The sequence below is a fragment of the Oncorhynchus gorbuscha genome, linkage group LG21 (genome assembly GCF_021184085.1).
Source record: "Oncorhynchus gorbuscha isolate QuinsamMale2020 ecotype Even-year linkage group LG21, OgorEven_v1.0, whole genome shotgun sequence".
NCBI classification, from domain to species: domain Eukaryota; kingdom Metazoa; phylum Chordata; class Actinopteri; order Salmoniformes; family Salmonidae; genus Oncorhynchus; species Oncorhynchus gorbuscha.
Genome location: NC_060193.1, coordinates 48,654,241 through 48,670,957, shown reverse-complemented (window position 1 = coordinate 48,670,957; position 16,717 = coordinate 48,654,241). Strand labels below are relative to the sequence as shown.

At 47.2% G+C, this 16,717-nt stretch overlaps 1 protein-coding gene across 1 annotated transcript; it reads left to right on the top strand.

Annotated features, from left to right (window-relative positions):
- Positions 1–1,774: 1,774 nt before the first annotated feature.
- On the top strand, positions 1,775–16,581 carry LOC124008313 (secretin receptor-like). The gene is given in 9 exon segments (XM_046319479.1): positions 1,775–2,168; positions 6,634–6,731; positions 6,909–7,019; positions 7,215–7,343; positions 8,656–8,809; positions 8,983–9,043; positions 9,144–9,213; positions 13,436–13,527; positions 16,266–16,581. Coding segments are annotated over 7 exon segments (786 nt in total). The 5' UTR covers positions 1,775–2,168; positions 6,634–6,731; positions 6,909–6,923; the 3' UTR covers positions 16,450–16,581.
- Positions 16,582–16,717: the final 136 nt, after the last annotated feature.

The following is a 16,717-nucleotide window of genomic DNA, read 5'->3' as shown; positions in this document are numbered from 1 at the left end:
GTTCTTTTCAGAATTCTTCAAGCACTGTCAAATAGGTTGTTGATCATTGCTAGACAACCATTTTCAAATCTTGCCATAGGTTTTAAAGCAGATTTAAATCAAAACTGTAACTCGGCAATTCAGGAACACTCCAGTGTAGATGTGGCCTTATGTTTTAGGTCATTGTCCTGCTGAAATGTGAATTAATCTCCCAGTGTCTGGTGGAAAGCACACATAACCAGGTTTTCTTCAAGGATTTTGCCTGTGCCCATTCCAACAATTACAAGCATACCCATAACATGATGCAGCCACCACTATGCTTGAAAATATGGAGAGTGTTCCTCTCCATATGTGTTATGTTGAATTTCCCCCAAACATAACACCTTGTATTCAGGACAAGAAGTATATTGTTTTTCAAAATTCTTTGCTCTATTACTTTAGTGCCTTGTTGCAAACATGATACATATTTTGGAATATTTTTGTTCTGTACAGGCTTCCTTTTTTCACTCTGTCAATTAAGTTAGTATTGTGGAGTAACTACAATGTTGATCCATCCTCAGTTTCCTCCTACCACAGCTATTAAACTCTAACTGTTTTAAAGTCATCATTGGCCCCATGGCAAAATCCCTGAGTGGTTTCCTTCCACTCCAGCAACTGAGTTAGGAAGAACGCCTGTATCTTTGTAGTCACTGGGTGTATTGATACATAATTCAAAGTGTAATGAATAACTTCACCATGCTCAAATGGATATTCAATATCTGCTTTTTTAACATTTTTACCCATCTACCAATAGGTGCCCTTCTTTGCGAGGCATTGGAAAACCTCCATGGTTTTCTGGTTGAATCTGTGTTTAAAATTGACTGCTCGACTGAGGGACCTTACAGATAATTGTATGTGTGGGGTACAGAGATGAGGTATTCATTAAAAAAAAACATTTAAAAAAATATGCAACTTGTTAACATGTGTTTACTCCTGAACTTATTTAGGCTTGCCATAACAATACTTATTGACTCAAGACATTTCAGCTTGTTATTCACTTGTAAACATAAAAAAACATAATTCCACTTAATTCCAGTGACAAAAAAAACAACTACATTTAATCCATTCTAAATTCAGTCTAACAACAAAATGTGGAAAAAGTCAATGGGTGCGAATACCTTCTGAAGGCACTGTAGGCTATGGGGAGATGACACATGCACACATTCTTTTTCTTATTAACTATGAAAGGTTCAAGCAGACTGTGAGCCGTACATCATTCTTATTAGAGAGGAGGAGAGGTGCCTTCATGAGTTGCGACTGCATAATGTGTCCAAAACTCCCCAACCAGGTGAGATGAGACCATTTGTATTTTTCCCCCTTAGAAATTCACACCCAGCATGGTTTGTCATGTTTTCCTAAGATAAACAAATATAGGGCAACATGTTCCTTCTCTATTCCATAATAGTCAATGTTCTTAGATGATTTTTTGTTCATGGCATTATATGATATGCATACCACATAAGAGTATAATCATTTCCAGTCACACAGGTATCAAAATCTGAAACAGCACCACACATCAGCACATCACTGGGAACCAGGCCAGTTTGACAGTGGACTAGGTTTCCCTCTAGTGGCAGTAGAGTAGGTTACATCTCAACATACAGGATTATCATTGTGGTTACTTGCCCCCTTTGAGTTCAACGTTACTGTCATGATGGTGAGAACAGCTCATTATCAGAGATGTTTGTTTGCTCCTCTTGTTATTACTGTACTATGGTCGGCAGGTAGCCTAAGAGTGTTGGGCAAGTAACTGAAAAGTCACTGGTTAGAATCCCCGAACCGACGAGGTCAAAAATCTGTCGACGTGTCCTTGAGCAAGGCACTTAACCCCAATTGCTCCTGTAAATCACTCTGGATATGAGCGTCTGCTAAATGACTAAAATGTAAATGATTCACAACGATCAAACAAGGACTGCCGTTGTACTGTTTGCCTTAAAATGCATGACAACAAACCACCAAACACATGTATCCCCCCCCCAAACATTTGACACACTTTGATGATTAGAATTTGAGAGAAAAAAGAAGACTGTACCTGATTTGTTTTTCTTATTCAGACTGCAAGGGTATGTGGGACCACTTGAATTGCTGGTCTCCTGCTTTTGTAGGGGAAACTGCATCACACAACTGTCCCGACTTCTTCAAATCAGAAGGTGAGAGACCCCCACCCCACCCCTGGTGTTAGACCCCGACCCCCACCCCTGGCTGTTATGTGTTAGACCCCCACCCTACCCCTGGCTGTTATGTGTTAGACCCACACCCCACCCCTGGCTGTTATGTTGTGTTAGACCCACACCCCACCCCTGGCTGTTATGTGTTAGACCCACACCCCACCCCTGGCTGTTATGTAGTGTTAGACCCCCACCTCTGGCTGTTATGTTGTGTTAGACCCCCACCCCTGGCTGTTATGTGTTAGACCCCACCCCACCCCCGGCTGTTATGTGTTTAGACCCCCACCCCACCCCTGGCTGTTATGTGTTAGACCCGCACCCCACCCCTGGCTGTTATGTGTTAGACCCGCACCCCACCCCTGGCTGTTATGTGTTAGACCCCCACCCCACCCCTGGCTGTTATGTGTTAGACTCACACCCCACCCCTGGCTGTTATGTGTTAGACCCCCACCCCACCCCTGGCTGTTATGTGTTAGACCCGCACCCCACCCCTGGCTGTTATGTGTTAGACCCACACCCCACCCCTGGCTGTTATGTGTTAGACCCCCACCCCACCCCTGGCTGTTATGTGTTAGACCCACACCCCACCCCTGGCTGTTATGTGTTAGACCCCCACCCCACCCCTGGCTGTTATGTGTTAGACCCACACCCCACCCCTGGCTGTTATGTGTTAGACCCCCACCCCACCCCTGGCTGTTATGTGTTAGACCCCCACCCCACCCCTGGCTGTTATGTTGTGTTAGACCCCCACCCCACCCCTGGCTGTTATGTGTTAGACCCACACCCCACCCCTGGCTGTTATGTTGTGTTAGACCCCCACCCCACCCCTGGCTGTTATGTTGTGTTAGACCCCCACCCCACCCCTGGCTGTTATGTTGTGTTAGACCCCCACCCCACCCCTGGCTGATATGTGTTAGACCCCCACCCCTGGCTGTTATGTTGTGTTAGACTACCACCCCACCCCTGGCTGTTATGTTGTGTTAGACCCCCACCCCACTCCTGGCTGTTATGTTGTGTTAGACCCCCACCCCACCCCTGGCTGTTGTGTTAGACCCCCACCCCACCCCTTGCTGTCATGTGTTAGACCCCTACCCCACCCCTGGCTGTTATGTTGTGTTAGACCCCCACCCCACCCCTGGCTGTTATGTTGTGTTAGACCCCCACCCCACCCCTGGCTGTTATGTGTTAGACCCACACCCCACCCCTGGCTGTTATGTGTTAGACCCCCACCCCACCCCTGGCTGTTATGTTGTGTTAGATCCACACCCCACCCCTGGCTGTTATGTGTTAAACCCCCACCCACCCCCTGGCTGTTATGTGTTAGACCCACACCCCACCCCTGGCTGTTATGTTGTGTTAGACCCCCACCCCACCCCTGGCTGTTATGTGTTAGACCCACACCCCACCCCTGGCTGTAATGTTGTGTTAGACCCCCACCCCACCCCACCCCTGGCTGTTATGTTGTGTTAGACCCCCACCCCACCCCTGGCTGTTATGTTGTGTTAGACCCCCACCCCACCCCTGGCTGTTATGTGTTAGACCCACACCCCACCCCTGGCTGTTATGTTGTGTTAGACCCCCACCCCACCCCTGGCTGTTATGTTGTGTTAGACCCCCACCCCACCCCTGGCTGATATGTGTTAGACCCCCACCCCTGGCTGTTATGTTGTGTTAGACTACCACCCCACCCCTGGCTGTTATGTTGTGTTAGACCCCCACCCCACTCCTGGCTGTTATGTTGTGTTAGACCCCCACCCCACCCCTGGCTGTTGTGTTAGACCCCCACCCCACCCCTTGCTGTCATGTGTTAGACCCCTACCCCACCCCTGGCTGTTATGTTGTGTTAGACCCCCACCCCACCCCTGGCTGTTATGTTGTGTTAGACCCCCACCCCACCCCTGGCTGTTATGTGTTAGACCCACACCCCACCCCTGGCTGTTATGTGTTAGACCCCCACCCCACCCCTGGCTGTTATGTTGTGTTAGACCCACACCCCACCCCTGGCTGTTATGTGTTAAACCCCCACCCCACCCCTGGCTGTTATGTGTTAGACCCACACCCCACCCCTGGCTGTTATGTTGTGTTAGACCCCCACCCCACCCCTGGCTGTTTTGATGTGTTAGACCCACACCCCACCCCTGGCTGTTATGTGTTAGACCCCCACCCCTGGCTGTTATGTGTTAGACCCCCACCCCTGGCTGTTATGTGTTAGACCCCCACCCCACCCCTGGCTGTTATGTTGTGTTAGACCCCCACCCCTGGCTGTTATGTTGTGTCAGACCCCCACCCCTGGCTGTTATGTGTTAGACCCACACCCCTGGCTGTTATGTTGTGTTAGACTCCCACCCCTGGCTGTTATGTGTTAGACCCCCACCCCTGGCTATGATGTGTTAGACCCCCACCCCTGGCTGTTATGTTGTGTTAGACCCCCACCCCTGGCTGTTACGATGTGTTAGACCCCCACCTCACCCCTGGCTGTTTTGATGTGTTAGACACCCACCCCACCCCTGGCTGTTATGTTGTGTTAGACCCCCACCCCACCCCTGGCTGTTATGTTGTGTTAGACTCCCACCCCTGGCTGTTATGTGTTAGACCCCCACCCCTGGCTATGATGTGTTAGACCCCCACCCCTGGCTGTTATGTTGTGTTAGACCCCTACCCCACCCCTGGCTGTTACGATGTGTTAGACCCCCACCCCTGGCTGTTATGTTGTGTTAGACCCCCACCCCTGGCTGTTACGATGTGTTAGACCCCCACCTCACCCCTGGCTGTTTTGATGTGTTAGACACCCACCCCACCCCTGGCTGTTATGTTGTATTAGACCCCCACCCCACCCCTGGCTGTTATGTTGTGTTAGACCCCCACCCCACCCCTGGCTGTTTTGATGTGTTAGACCCCCACCCCACCCCTGGCTGTTATGTTGTGTTAGACCCCCACCCAACCCCTGGCTGTTTTGATGTATTAGACCCCCACCCCACCCCTGGCTGTTATGTGTTAGACCCCCACCCCACCCCTGGCTGTTATGTTGTGTTAGACTCCCACCCCTGGCTGTTATGTGTCAGACCCCCACCCCTGGCTATGATGTGTTAGACCCCCACCCCTGGCTGTTATGTTGTGTTAGACCCCCACCCCTGGCTGTTGCGATGTGTTAGACCCCCACCTCACCTCTGGCTGTTTTGATGTGTTAGACACCCACCCCACCCCTGGCTGTTATGTGTTAGACCCCCACCCCACCCCTGGCTGTTATGTGTTAGACCCCACCCCACCCCTGGCTGTTATGTGTTAGACACCCACCCCACCCCTGGCTGTTATGTGTTAGACCCCCACCCCACCCCTGGCTGTTATGTGTTAGACCCCACCCCACCCCTGGCTGTTATGTTGTGTTAGACCCCCACCCCACCCCTGGCTGTTATGTTGTATTAGACCCCCACCCCACCCCTGGCTGTTATGTTGTGTTAGACCCCCACCCCACCCCCGGCTGTTATGTTGTGTTAGACCCCCACCCCACCCCTGGCTGTTATGTTGTGTTAGACCCCCACCCCACCCCTGGCTGTTATGTTGTGTTAGACCCCCACCCCACCCCTGGCTGTTATGTTGTGTTAGACCCCCACCCCACCCCTGGCTGTTATGTTGTGTTAGACCCCCACCCCACCCCTGGCTGTTATGTTGTGTTAGACCCCCACCCCTGGCTGTTATGTGTTAGACCCCCACCCCACCCCTGGCTGTTTTGATGTGTTAGACCCCCACCCCTGGCTGTTATGTTGTGTTAGACCCCCACCCCACCCCTGGCTGTTATGTTGTGTTAGACCCCCACCCCACCCCTGGCTGTTATGTTGTGTTAGACCCCCACCCCACCCCTGGCTGTTATGTTGTGTTAGACCCCCACCCCTGGATGTTATGATGTGTTAGACCCCCACCCCTGGCTGTTATGTGTTAGACCCCCACCCCACCCCTGGCTGTTTTGATGTGTTAGACCCCCACCCCTGGCTGTTATGTGTTAGACCCCCACCCCTGGCTGTTATGTGTTAGACCCCCACCCCTGGCTGTTATGTGTGTGTTAGTTAATGATCCATCAACAAGATCATTTGTTTCCATTCAATACAAAAATGTTTGTCCTTGTACCATAAATTGTTGATGGATGCTCATACAGGCGATAGACTAAAAGGACAGAGGAGTGGTATAGAGTTCATAAAAGGTCTGCTTGTGGAAACAGAGGCATCAAGAAGTGATTTTATGACAACCTTACGTAACACAAATGAAGCCTGCAATAACTACTGCCTGCACTAAAATACCTGAGAGATTGAACCTGCGTACTACGTAGGTCTTAGAAAATCTTAGGTATGTTCTATGGTCAATGTTTTTTACTCTGATGCCAACTATTTTCCTGGACATAATTTGTTTATTTGAACAGTATAGTAAGTATTGATGAGGCTGTATTATTTTCCAGGTAAAGTGTACCGGAACTGCACAGACACGGGCTGAACGGACCCATTCCCTCCTTATGAGCATGCATGTTTCAACGAAACCTTCCACTTACTTGGAGAGGTGGGTACATGTGTACTTTTAGTATGTGCTACATCAATGTTTTTATTTTATGTTTTATTTGATGCAGGACAAGTACTTAAAAATAAGGGAAAGCCATATAAGTGTTGAGCATTGATTTAACAATACGGACAATTTATGTAAAACAATTCTTACCCCAGGTCTCTTTTTTCCTCCCAGTCACATGACACCCACATGTACTTCCCCTATGTGAAGACCATGTACACTGCAGGCTACGCTCTCTCTCTACTCTCTGTCACCATTGCCATCACCATCCTCTTGTCTCTTTAGGTGAGAAACAGAGAATCAAGTCTAAGAACTGTTATGATGAAAATGTGATAATCCATTTGGGTACCCAGTAAACTACGCTGTAACCAACATGCGTATCTTAATATTGGGTCTCAGTGGGGGATTAAACATATTACAAAAGCATGTTGGTCAAGGAGGACATTTCAAACTGCTTTTACACTTTTCCTGTTGTCTAAGAAACTGCACTGCACCAGAAACTACATCCACATCCACTTTGTTTCCTTCATCCTGCGTGCTACCTTCATCTTCATCAAAGACTCTGTGCTCTTCACCGATGAAGACTTCTACCACTGTGATGACTACCCAGTACGTATCTACTGTCCTTTGTAGTGACTGTCAATGCATGTGTTAATGGATGAACACATTGATAGAGAAATGTGTCATTTAGTGTGTGAAAGTGGAATAACTTACTTTTGTAACTCTTGAAAAAAATCCTTGTTTTGATAAGTTATTCATCTTTCAACATGATATGAACATACTAAAATACCGCTCCTATATACACACAAAAGTATGTGGACAACCCTTCAAATGAGTGGATTCGGCTATTTCAGCCACACCCATTGCTTATAGGTGTATAAAACCGAGCACACAGCCATGGAATCTCCATAGACAAACATTGGCAGTAGAATAGCCTTACTGAAGAGCTCTGTGACTTTCAACGAGGCACCGTCCAGCATAGGATACCACCTTTCCAACAAGTCAGTTCATCAAATTTCCGCCCTGCTAGAGCTGCCCCGGTCAACTGTAAAAATTGTCTGTCCTCGGTTGCAACACTCACTACTTAGTTCCAAACTGCCTCTGGAAGCAGCATCAGCACAATAACTGTTTGTCGGGAGCTTCATGAAATGGGTTTGCCATGTGCAATTGCCATGTGCAATGCCAAGTGTTGACTGGAGTGGTGTAAAGACCACCGCCATTAGACTCTGGAGCAGTGGAAATGCGTTCCCTGGGGTGTTGAAACACGCTTTACAATCTGTCAGTCCGAAGAATTAATCTTGGTTTGGCGGATGCCAGGAGAACGCTACCTGCCCCAATGCATAGTGCCAACTGTAAAGTTTGGTAGAGGACGAATAGTGGTCTGTTTTTCATGGTTTGGGGCTAGGCCCCTTAGTTCCAGTGAAGGGAAATCTTAACGCTACAGCATACAATTACATTCTAGACAGTTCTGTACTTCCAACTTTGTGGAAACAGTTTGGGGAAGGCCCTTTCTTGTTTCAGCATGACAATGCCCTCATTCCCAAGCAAGGTCCATACAGAAATGGTTTGTCGAGATCGGTGTGGAAGAACTTGACTGGCCTGCACAGATCTCTGACCTCAACCCCATCGAACACCTTTGGGATGAATTGGAACGCCGACTGTGAGCCTGGCCTAATCGCCCAACATCAGTGCCCCACCTCACTAATGCTCTTGTGGCTGAATGAAAGCAAGTCTCCGCAGCAATGTTCCAACATCTAGTGGAAAGCCTTCCCAGAAGAGTAGAGACTGTTTTTGCAGCAATTGGGGGGGACCCAACAATACCTATGAATACCTATGATTTTGGAATGAGATGTTTGACTAACAGTTGTCCACATACTTTTGGTCATGTAGTGTATATATCTTTTCTCATCATATCCTGTAGGTGGCGTGTAAGTTAGTGGTGATGTTCTCCAACTACTGCATCATGGCTAACTACAGCTGGCTGCTGGTGGAGGGACACTACCTACACACCCTGGTCAGCATCTCCTTCTTCTCCAAGAAGAAACACTTTTGGTGGTACATCATCCTGGGCTGGGGTACGGACACCTGTCCCCTCTAAATTACAACAACACTACTGATACCATGTCATTGTCATCTAGCAATGTCATGTCATTTTGATCTGTTAAAAGACAGACTTGATAGTGAACTATTAACTGAAATGAGAGGGTTGGATTTAACTAAACCGTTTCTATTTTGTTTTCCTACATAGGTTTGCCAATGATTGTCATTGTATCCTGGGGCTTGGCAAAATACTTCTATGAGGATGAAGGGTGAGATACAGATGAATGGGATGTCGTCTGTTTAAAATAGAAGATGACAATTGCATCATCATAGTTCACATACATGCATATGTTTCCCTTTCTCCTCAAGCTGCTGGGAGACAAGGGTACATGACTGGGTTTGGTGGATTCTCCGATTACCAGTCCTACACTTCATAATTGTAAGTGCATCAATCGCTGGTGATAACTAATGATTAGGCCTATGCATTGTTCAATATGGAATACAAGGGCACGTTCTCAGAGCATACGCAGACCAACTGGCAAGTGTCTTCACGGACATTTTCAAGCTCTCCTTGTCCTGGATTGTAATCCTAACATGTTTCAAGCTGACCACCATTGTACCTGTTCCCAGGAACTCCAAGGTAAACTGCCTAAATGACTATCACCCTGTAGCACATCACATCTCCAATTTGTAAGTCGCTCTGGATAAGAGCGTCTGCTAAATGACTTAAATGTAAATGTAAATGTAAATGAAATGCGTTGGAAGGCTGGTCATGTCACACATCAACACCATCATCCCAGACACCCTGGAACCACTCCGATTAGCGTACTGCCCCTACAGATCCACAGATGATGCCATCCCAATTGCATTTCACACTGTTCTTTCCCACCTGGACAAGAGAGGAAATAACTATGTGAGATTGCTGTTCATAAACTACAGCTCAGCGTTCAACACCATATTCCCCTCCAAGCTCGGGACCCTGGGACTGAACCTCTGCAACTGGATCCTGGACTTCCTGACAGGCCGGCCCCAGATGGTGAGGGTAGGCAACAACACCTCCGCCACGCTGACCCTTCAAAGGAGCCACCCTGTGCCTTGATGACAGCTTTGCACATTCTTGGCATTCTCTCAACCAGCTACACCTGGAATGCTTTCCAACAGTCTAGGAGTTCCCACATATGCTGAGCACTTGTTGGCTGCTTTTCCTTTACTCTGTTGTCCAACTCATACCAAACCATCTCAATTGGGTTGAGGTTGGGTGATTGTGGAGGCCAAGTCATCTTATGCAGCACTCCATCACTCTCCTTCATGGTCAAATAGCCCTTACACAGATTGGAGGTGTGTTGTGTTATTGTCCTGTTGAAAAACAAATGACAGTCCCGCTAAGTGCAAACCAGATGGGAGGCGTATCGCTGCAGAATGCTGTGGTAGCCATGCTGGTTAAGTGTGCCTTGAATTCTAAATAAATCACTGACAGTGTCACCAGCAAAGCACCATCACACCACCTCCTCCGTGCTTCACGATGGGAACCACACATGCAGAGATAATCTGTTCACCTACTCTGCATCTCACAAATACACAGTTGTTAGAACCAAAAATCTCAAATTTGGACTCATCAGATCAAAGAACATATTCCCCCGGTCTAATGTCCATTGCTCGTGTTTCTTGGCCCAAGCAAGTCTCTTTTATTGGTGTCTTTAGTAGTGGTTTCTTTGCAGCAATTCAACCATGAAGGCTTGATTCAAACAGTCTTCTCTGAACAATTGATGTTGAGATGTATCTGTTACTTGAACTCAGTGAAGCATTTATTTGGGCTGCAATCTGAGGTGACGTTAACTCTACTGAACTTATCCTCTGCAGCAGAGGTAACTCTGGGTCTTCCTTTCCTGTGTCGGTCCTCATGAGAGCCAGTTTCATCATAGAGCTTGATGGTTTTCGTGACTGCACTTTAAGAAACTTTCAAAGTTCTTGAAATGTTCCGCATTGACTGACCTTCATGTCTTAAAGTAATGATGGACTGTCGTTTGCCTTTGTTTATTTGAGCTGTTCTTGCCATAACATGGACTTGGTCTTTTACCAAATAGGGCTATCTTCTGTATACCACCCCTACCTTGTAACAACACAACTGATTGGTTCAAACACATTAAGAAGTAAAGAAATTCCACAAATTAACTTTTAACAAGGCACACCTCTTAATTGAAATGCATTCCAGGTGACTACCTCATGAAGCTGGTTGAGAGAATGCCAAGAGTGTGCAAAGCTGTCAAGGCAAAGGGTGGCTACCTTGACGAATCTCACATTTTGATTTGTTTAACATGATTCCATTTGTAATTTCATAGTTTTGATGTCTTCACTATTATTCTACAATGTAGAAAACAGTATATATTTTTTTAAACCCTTGAATGAGTAGGTGTCCAAACGTTTGACTGTATATACACATACCAAGTGCATAAAACATTAGGAACACTTCCCTAATATTGAGTTGCACCCTCTTTTTTTGCCCTCAGAACAGCCTTAATTTGTCAGGGCATGGACAAGGTATCAACAGCGTTCCACAGAGATGCTGGCCCACATTGACTCCAATGATTCCCACAGTTGTGTCAAGTTGTCTGGATGTCCTTTAAGTAGTGGAGCATTCTTGATACACAAAGGAAACTGTTGAGCATGAAAAACCCAGCAGTGTTGCATTTCATGACACATTCAAACCGGTGCACCTACTACCATTCCACATTCAAAGGCACCTAAATCTTTGGTCTTGCCCATTCACCCTCTGAATGGCACACATACACAATATGTTTTCTCTTCCCCTTCATCTACACTGATTGGAGTGGATTTAACAAGTGACATCAATAAGGGATCATAGCTTTCACCTGGTCAGTCTATGTCATGGAAAGGGCAGGTGTTCTTAATGTTTGGTACACAAGAAAAACCACACACACACTGACAACACACACTCATATGCTGCTACTCTAATGCTTTATTTGACTTCTATTATGATCTATCCTGATGCCTAATCCAGCCTTCGTGTCTATATCTACCTCAAATACGGTCCCTCATACCCCTGCACATTGATCTGGTACTCCCTGTTGCAGTGCATTCGGAAATTCAGACACCTTGACTTTTTCCACATTGTTATGTTACAGCCTTATTCTAAAATAGATTGATGAGAAAAAAAATGTATTCAAATCTACACAAAATACTCCATAATGACAAAGTCAAAACAGGAATTTTAAAAAAATCATTCAAAGTGAAACTGAAATACCTTGTTTACTTAAGTATTCAGACCCTTTGCTATGAGACTCGAAATTGAGTCCCGTTGATCATTCTTGAGATGTTTTTAAAACTTGCTTGGAGTCCACCTGTGGTAAATTCAATTGATTGGACATGATTTGGAAAGGCACACACCTGTCTATATAAGGTCCCAAAATTGACAGTGCACGTCAGAGCAAAAACCAAGCTATGAGGTCGAAGGAATTGTCCGTAACGCTCCGAGACAGGATTGTGTCGAGCCACAGATCTGGGGAAGGGTACCAAAACATGTCTGCAGCATTGAAGGTCCCCAAGAACACAGTGGCCTCCATCATTCTTAAATTGAAGATGTTTGGAACAACCAAGACTCTTCCTAGAGCTGGCTTCCCGGCCAAACTGAGCAATTGCGGAAGAAGGGCCTTGGTCAGGGAGGTGACCAAGAACCTGATTGTTACTGACTGAGCTCCAGAGTTCCTCTGTGGAGATGAGAGAAACTTCCAGAAGGACAACCATCTCTGCAACACTCCACCAATCAGGCCTTTATGGTATAGTGTCTGTAAGTAAAAAGCACATGACAACCCGCTTGGAGTTTTCCAAAAGGCACCTAAAGGACTCAAACTATGAGAAACAAGATTCTGATGAAACCAAGATTGTCCTGCTTGGCCTGCATGCCAATCCTCACGTATGAAGGAAACCTGGCAACATCTCTACAGTGAAGCATGGTGGTGGCAGGATCATGCTGTGGGGATGTTTTTCAGCGGCAGCGACTGGGAGACTGGTCAGGAACGAAGCAAAGCACAGAGAGATCCTTGATGACAACCTGCTCCAGAGCACTCAGAACTTCAGACATTGTCCTGTTGGAAGGTGAACCTTCGCCAACGATCCTAAGCACACACTCCTGCGTTGTCTTGGTTATCTGCAGAGAAGAATGGGAGAAACTCCCCAAGTATAGATGTGCCAAGCTTGTAGTGTCATACCCTAGAAGACTTGTGGCTGTAATTTCTGCCAAAAGTTGTTACAACACAGTACTGAGTAAAGGGTCTGAATAATTATGTAAATGTCATATGTATTTTTTTAAAATACACTTTCCAAAAACCTGTTTTTGCTTTGTCATTATGGGGTGTAGATTAATGAGGGGGGAAGAAATAAATGTAATCTATTTGAGGAAGGCTGTAACAAACAAAATGTCGGAAAAGTCAAGGGTTCTGAATACTTTCCGAGTGCACTTTAGCTTCATTCTTGTATTTCTTTCTACTGCATTGTTGGAAAGGGCTCGTAAGCAAGCATCGTCACTGTTCGTCTCCACCATTGTATCCGGTGTATGTGACATACAATTTGTTTGTTTTTATAACTGATTAAGTAAATATTACTTTTACTCCCTACGGTAATCATTTGTTGTCATTCCATTCCAGATTAATTTGGTATTTTTTCTGAGCATCTTAAGAATTCTGGTGGGAAAACTACAGATGCCAGACATGCATGGAAATGAATTCAGCCAATACAAGTGAGTTGTCAATATGACATTTACATTTAAGTCATTTAGCAGACACTCTTATCCAGAGCGACTTACAAATTGGTGCATTCACCTTATGACATCCAGTGGAACAACCACTTTACAATAGTGCATCTAAATATTTTAAGGGGGGGGGGGGTGAGAAGGATTACTTTATCCTATCCTAGGTATTCCTTAAAGAGGTGGGGTTTCAGGTGTCTCCGGAAGGTGGTGATTGACTCCGCTGTCCTGGCGTCGTGAGGGAGTTTGTTCCACCATTGGGGAGCCAGAGCAGCGAACAGTTTTGACTGGGCTGAGCGGGAACTGTACTTCCTCAGTGGTAGGGAGGCGAGCAGGCCAGAGGTGGATGAACGCAGTGCCCTTATTTGGGTGTAGGGCCTGATCAGAGCCTGGAGGTACTGAGGTGCCGTTCCCCTCACAGCTCCGTAGGCAAGCACCATGGTCTTGTAGCGGATGCGAGCTTCAACTGGAAGCCAGTGGAGAGAGCGGAGGAGCGGGGTGACGTGAGAGAACTTGGGAAGGTTGAACACTAGACGGGCTGCGGCGTTCTGGATGAGTTGTAGGGGTTTAATGGCACAGGCAGGGAGCCCAGCCAACAGCGAGTTGCAGTAATCCAGACGGGAGATGACAAGTGCCTGGATTAGGACCTGCGCCGCTTCCTGTGTGAGGCAGGGTCGTACTCTGCGGATGTTGTAGAGCATGAACCTACAGGAACGGGCCACCGCCTTGATGTTAGTTGAGAACGACAGGGTGTTGTCCAGGATCACGCCAAGGTTCTTAGCGCTCTGGGAGGAGGACACAATGGAGTTGTCAACCGTGATGGCGAGATCATGGAACGGGCAGTCCTTCCCCGGGAGGAAGAGCAGCTCCGTCTTGCCGAAGTTCAGCTTGAGGTGGTGATCCGTCATCCACACTGATATGTCTGCCAGACATGCAGAGATGCGATTCGCCACCTGGTCATCAGAAGGGGGAAAAGAGAAGATTAATTGTGTGTCGTCTGCATAGCAATGATAGGAGAGACCATGTGAGGTTATGACAGAGCCAAGTGACTTGGTGTATAGCGAGAATAGGAGAGGGCCTAGAACAGAGCCCAGGACACCAGTGGTGAGAGCGCGTGGTGAAGAGACAGATTCTCGCCACGCCACCTGGTAGGAGCGACCTGTCAGGTAGGACGCAATCCAAGCGTGGGCCGCGCCGGAGATGCCCAACTCGGAGAGGGTGGAGAGGAGGATCTGATGGTTCACAGTATCGAAGGCAGCCGATAGGTCTAGAAGGATGAGAGCAGAGGAGAGCGAGTTAGCTTTAGCGGTGCGGAGCGCCTCCGTGATACAGAGAAGAGCAGTCTCAGTTGAATGACTAGTCTTGAAACCTGACTGATTTGGATCAAGAAGGTCATTCTGAGAGAGATAGCGGGAGAGCTGACCAAGGACGGCACGTTCAAGAGTTTTGGAGAGAAAAGAAAGAAGGGATACTGGTCTGTAGTTGTTGACATCGGAGGGATCGATTGTAGGTTTTTTCAGAAGGGGTGCAACTCTCGCTCTCTTGAAGACGGAAGGGACGTAGCCAGCGGTCAGGGATAAGTTGATGAGCGAGGTGAGGTAAGGGAGAAGGTCTCCGGAAATGGTCTGGAGAAGAGAGGAGGGGATAGGGTTGAGCGGGCAGGTTGTTGGGCGGCCGGCCGTCACAAGACGCGAGATTTCATCTGGAGAGAGAGGGGAGAAAGAGGTCAGAGCACAGGGTAGGGCAGTGTGAGCAGAACCAGCGGTGTCGTTAGACTTAGCAAACGAGGATCGGATGTCGTCGACCTTCTTTTCAAAATGGTTGACGAAGTCATCTGCAGAGAGGGAGGAGGATTCAGGAGGGAGGAGAAGGTGGCAAAGAGCTTCCTAGGGTTAGAGGCAGATGCTTGGAATTTAGAGTGGTAGAAAGTGGCTTTAGCAGCAGAGACAGAGGAGGAAAATGTAGAGAGGAGGGAGTGAAAGGATGCCAGGTCCGCAGGGAGGCGAGTTTTCCTCCATTTCCGCTCGGCTGCCCGGAGCCCTGTTCTGTGAGCTCGCAATGAGTCGTCAAGCCACGGAGCGGGAGGGGAGGACCAAGCCGGCCTGGAAGATAGGGGACATAGAGAGTCAAAGGATGCAGAAAGGGAGGAGAGGGTTGAGGAGGCAGAATCAGGAGATAGGTTGGAGAAGGTTTGAGCAGAGGGAAGAGATGATAGGATGGAAGAGGAGAGAGTAGCGGGGGAGAGAGAGCGAAGGTTGGGACGGCGCGATACCATCCGAGAAGTGGCAGTGTGGAAAGTGTTGGATGAGAGCGAGAGGGAAAAGGATACAAGGTAGTGGTCGGAGACTTGGAGGGGAGTTGCAATGAGGTTAGTGGAAGAACAGCATCTAGTAAAGATGAGGTCGAGCGTATTGCCTGCCTTGTGAGTAGGGGGGGAAGGTGAAAGGGTGAGGTCAAAAGAGGAGAGGAGTGGAAAGAAGGAGGCAGAGAGGAATGACCATACTGTACCATTACCAAAGCATTAAGGATGTTTATTTTGTAGGCTAAAATAGTGACTTAATTGCTATCAGTGTTACAGAACCCGTGTTAACAATCTGTAAGCGTTGCCCAGTCAAACCTGAATGACCAGCACAATGGCAAACTAATGGAATCTCTCAAAACATGTGTACAGTATTGAGTCGTGTCTTTTGTGTATTGTAAAATTGAACGTTTTCCTTGGATATTTTCAGGATACTTACCAAATCGACTTTTCTTTTGGTGACCCTCTTTGGTGTGTACTACATCCTCTTTGCCTTCTTACCCATAAGAGTCAGTGGTTTAACATACAAAATATGGACCTTTGTTGAGCTGGCTCTTGCATCAACACAGGTCATTTTCACTGACTTTTATTTTTTTACTTTGCGGGAATACTAATTGATGTCTAAATTCCCCTTTATTCCTTTTCAGGGCTTTGGAGTTGCTGTTCTATACTGTTTTCTAAATGGGGAGGTAGGGTTTTTTGCCCATTTCTCAAAACTATTATGCAATTTGAAATAAGTGGTATAAATGGGCAATTGCTAATATTAGGCAGCAGCCCTGATTTAACTAGTGCTCGATGATACACTATCCCCATCCCCTCCAAACACAGGTACAGTACGAGGTACAGAGGAGATGGCGCAGGTGGAGGCTGAAGCAGCATCTA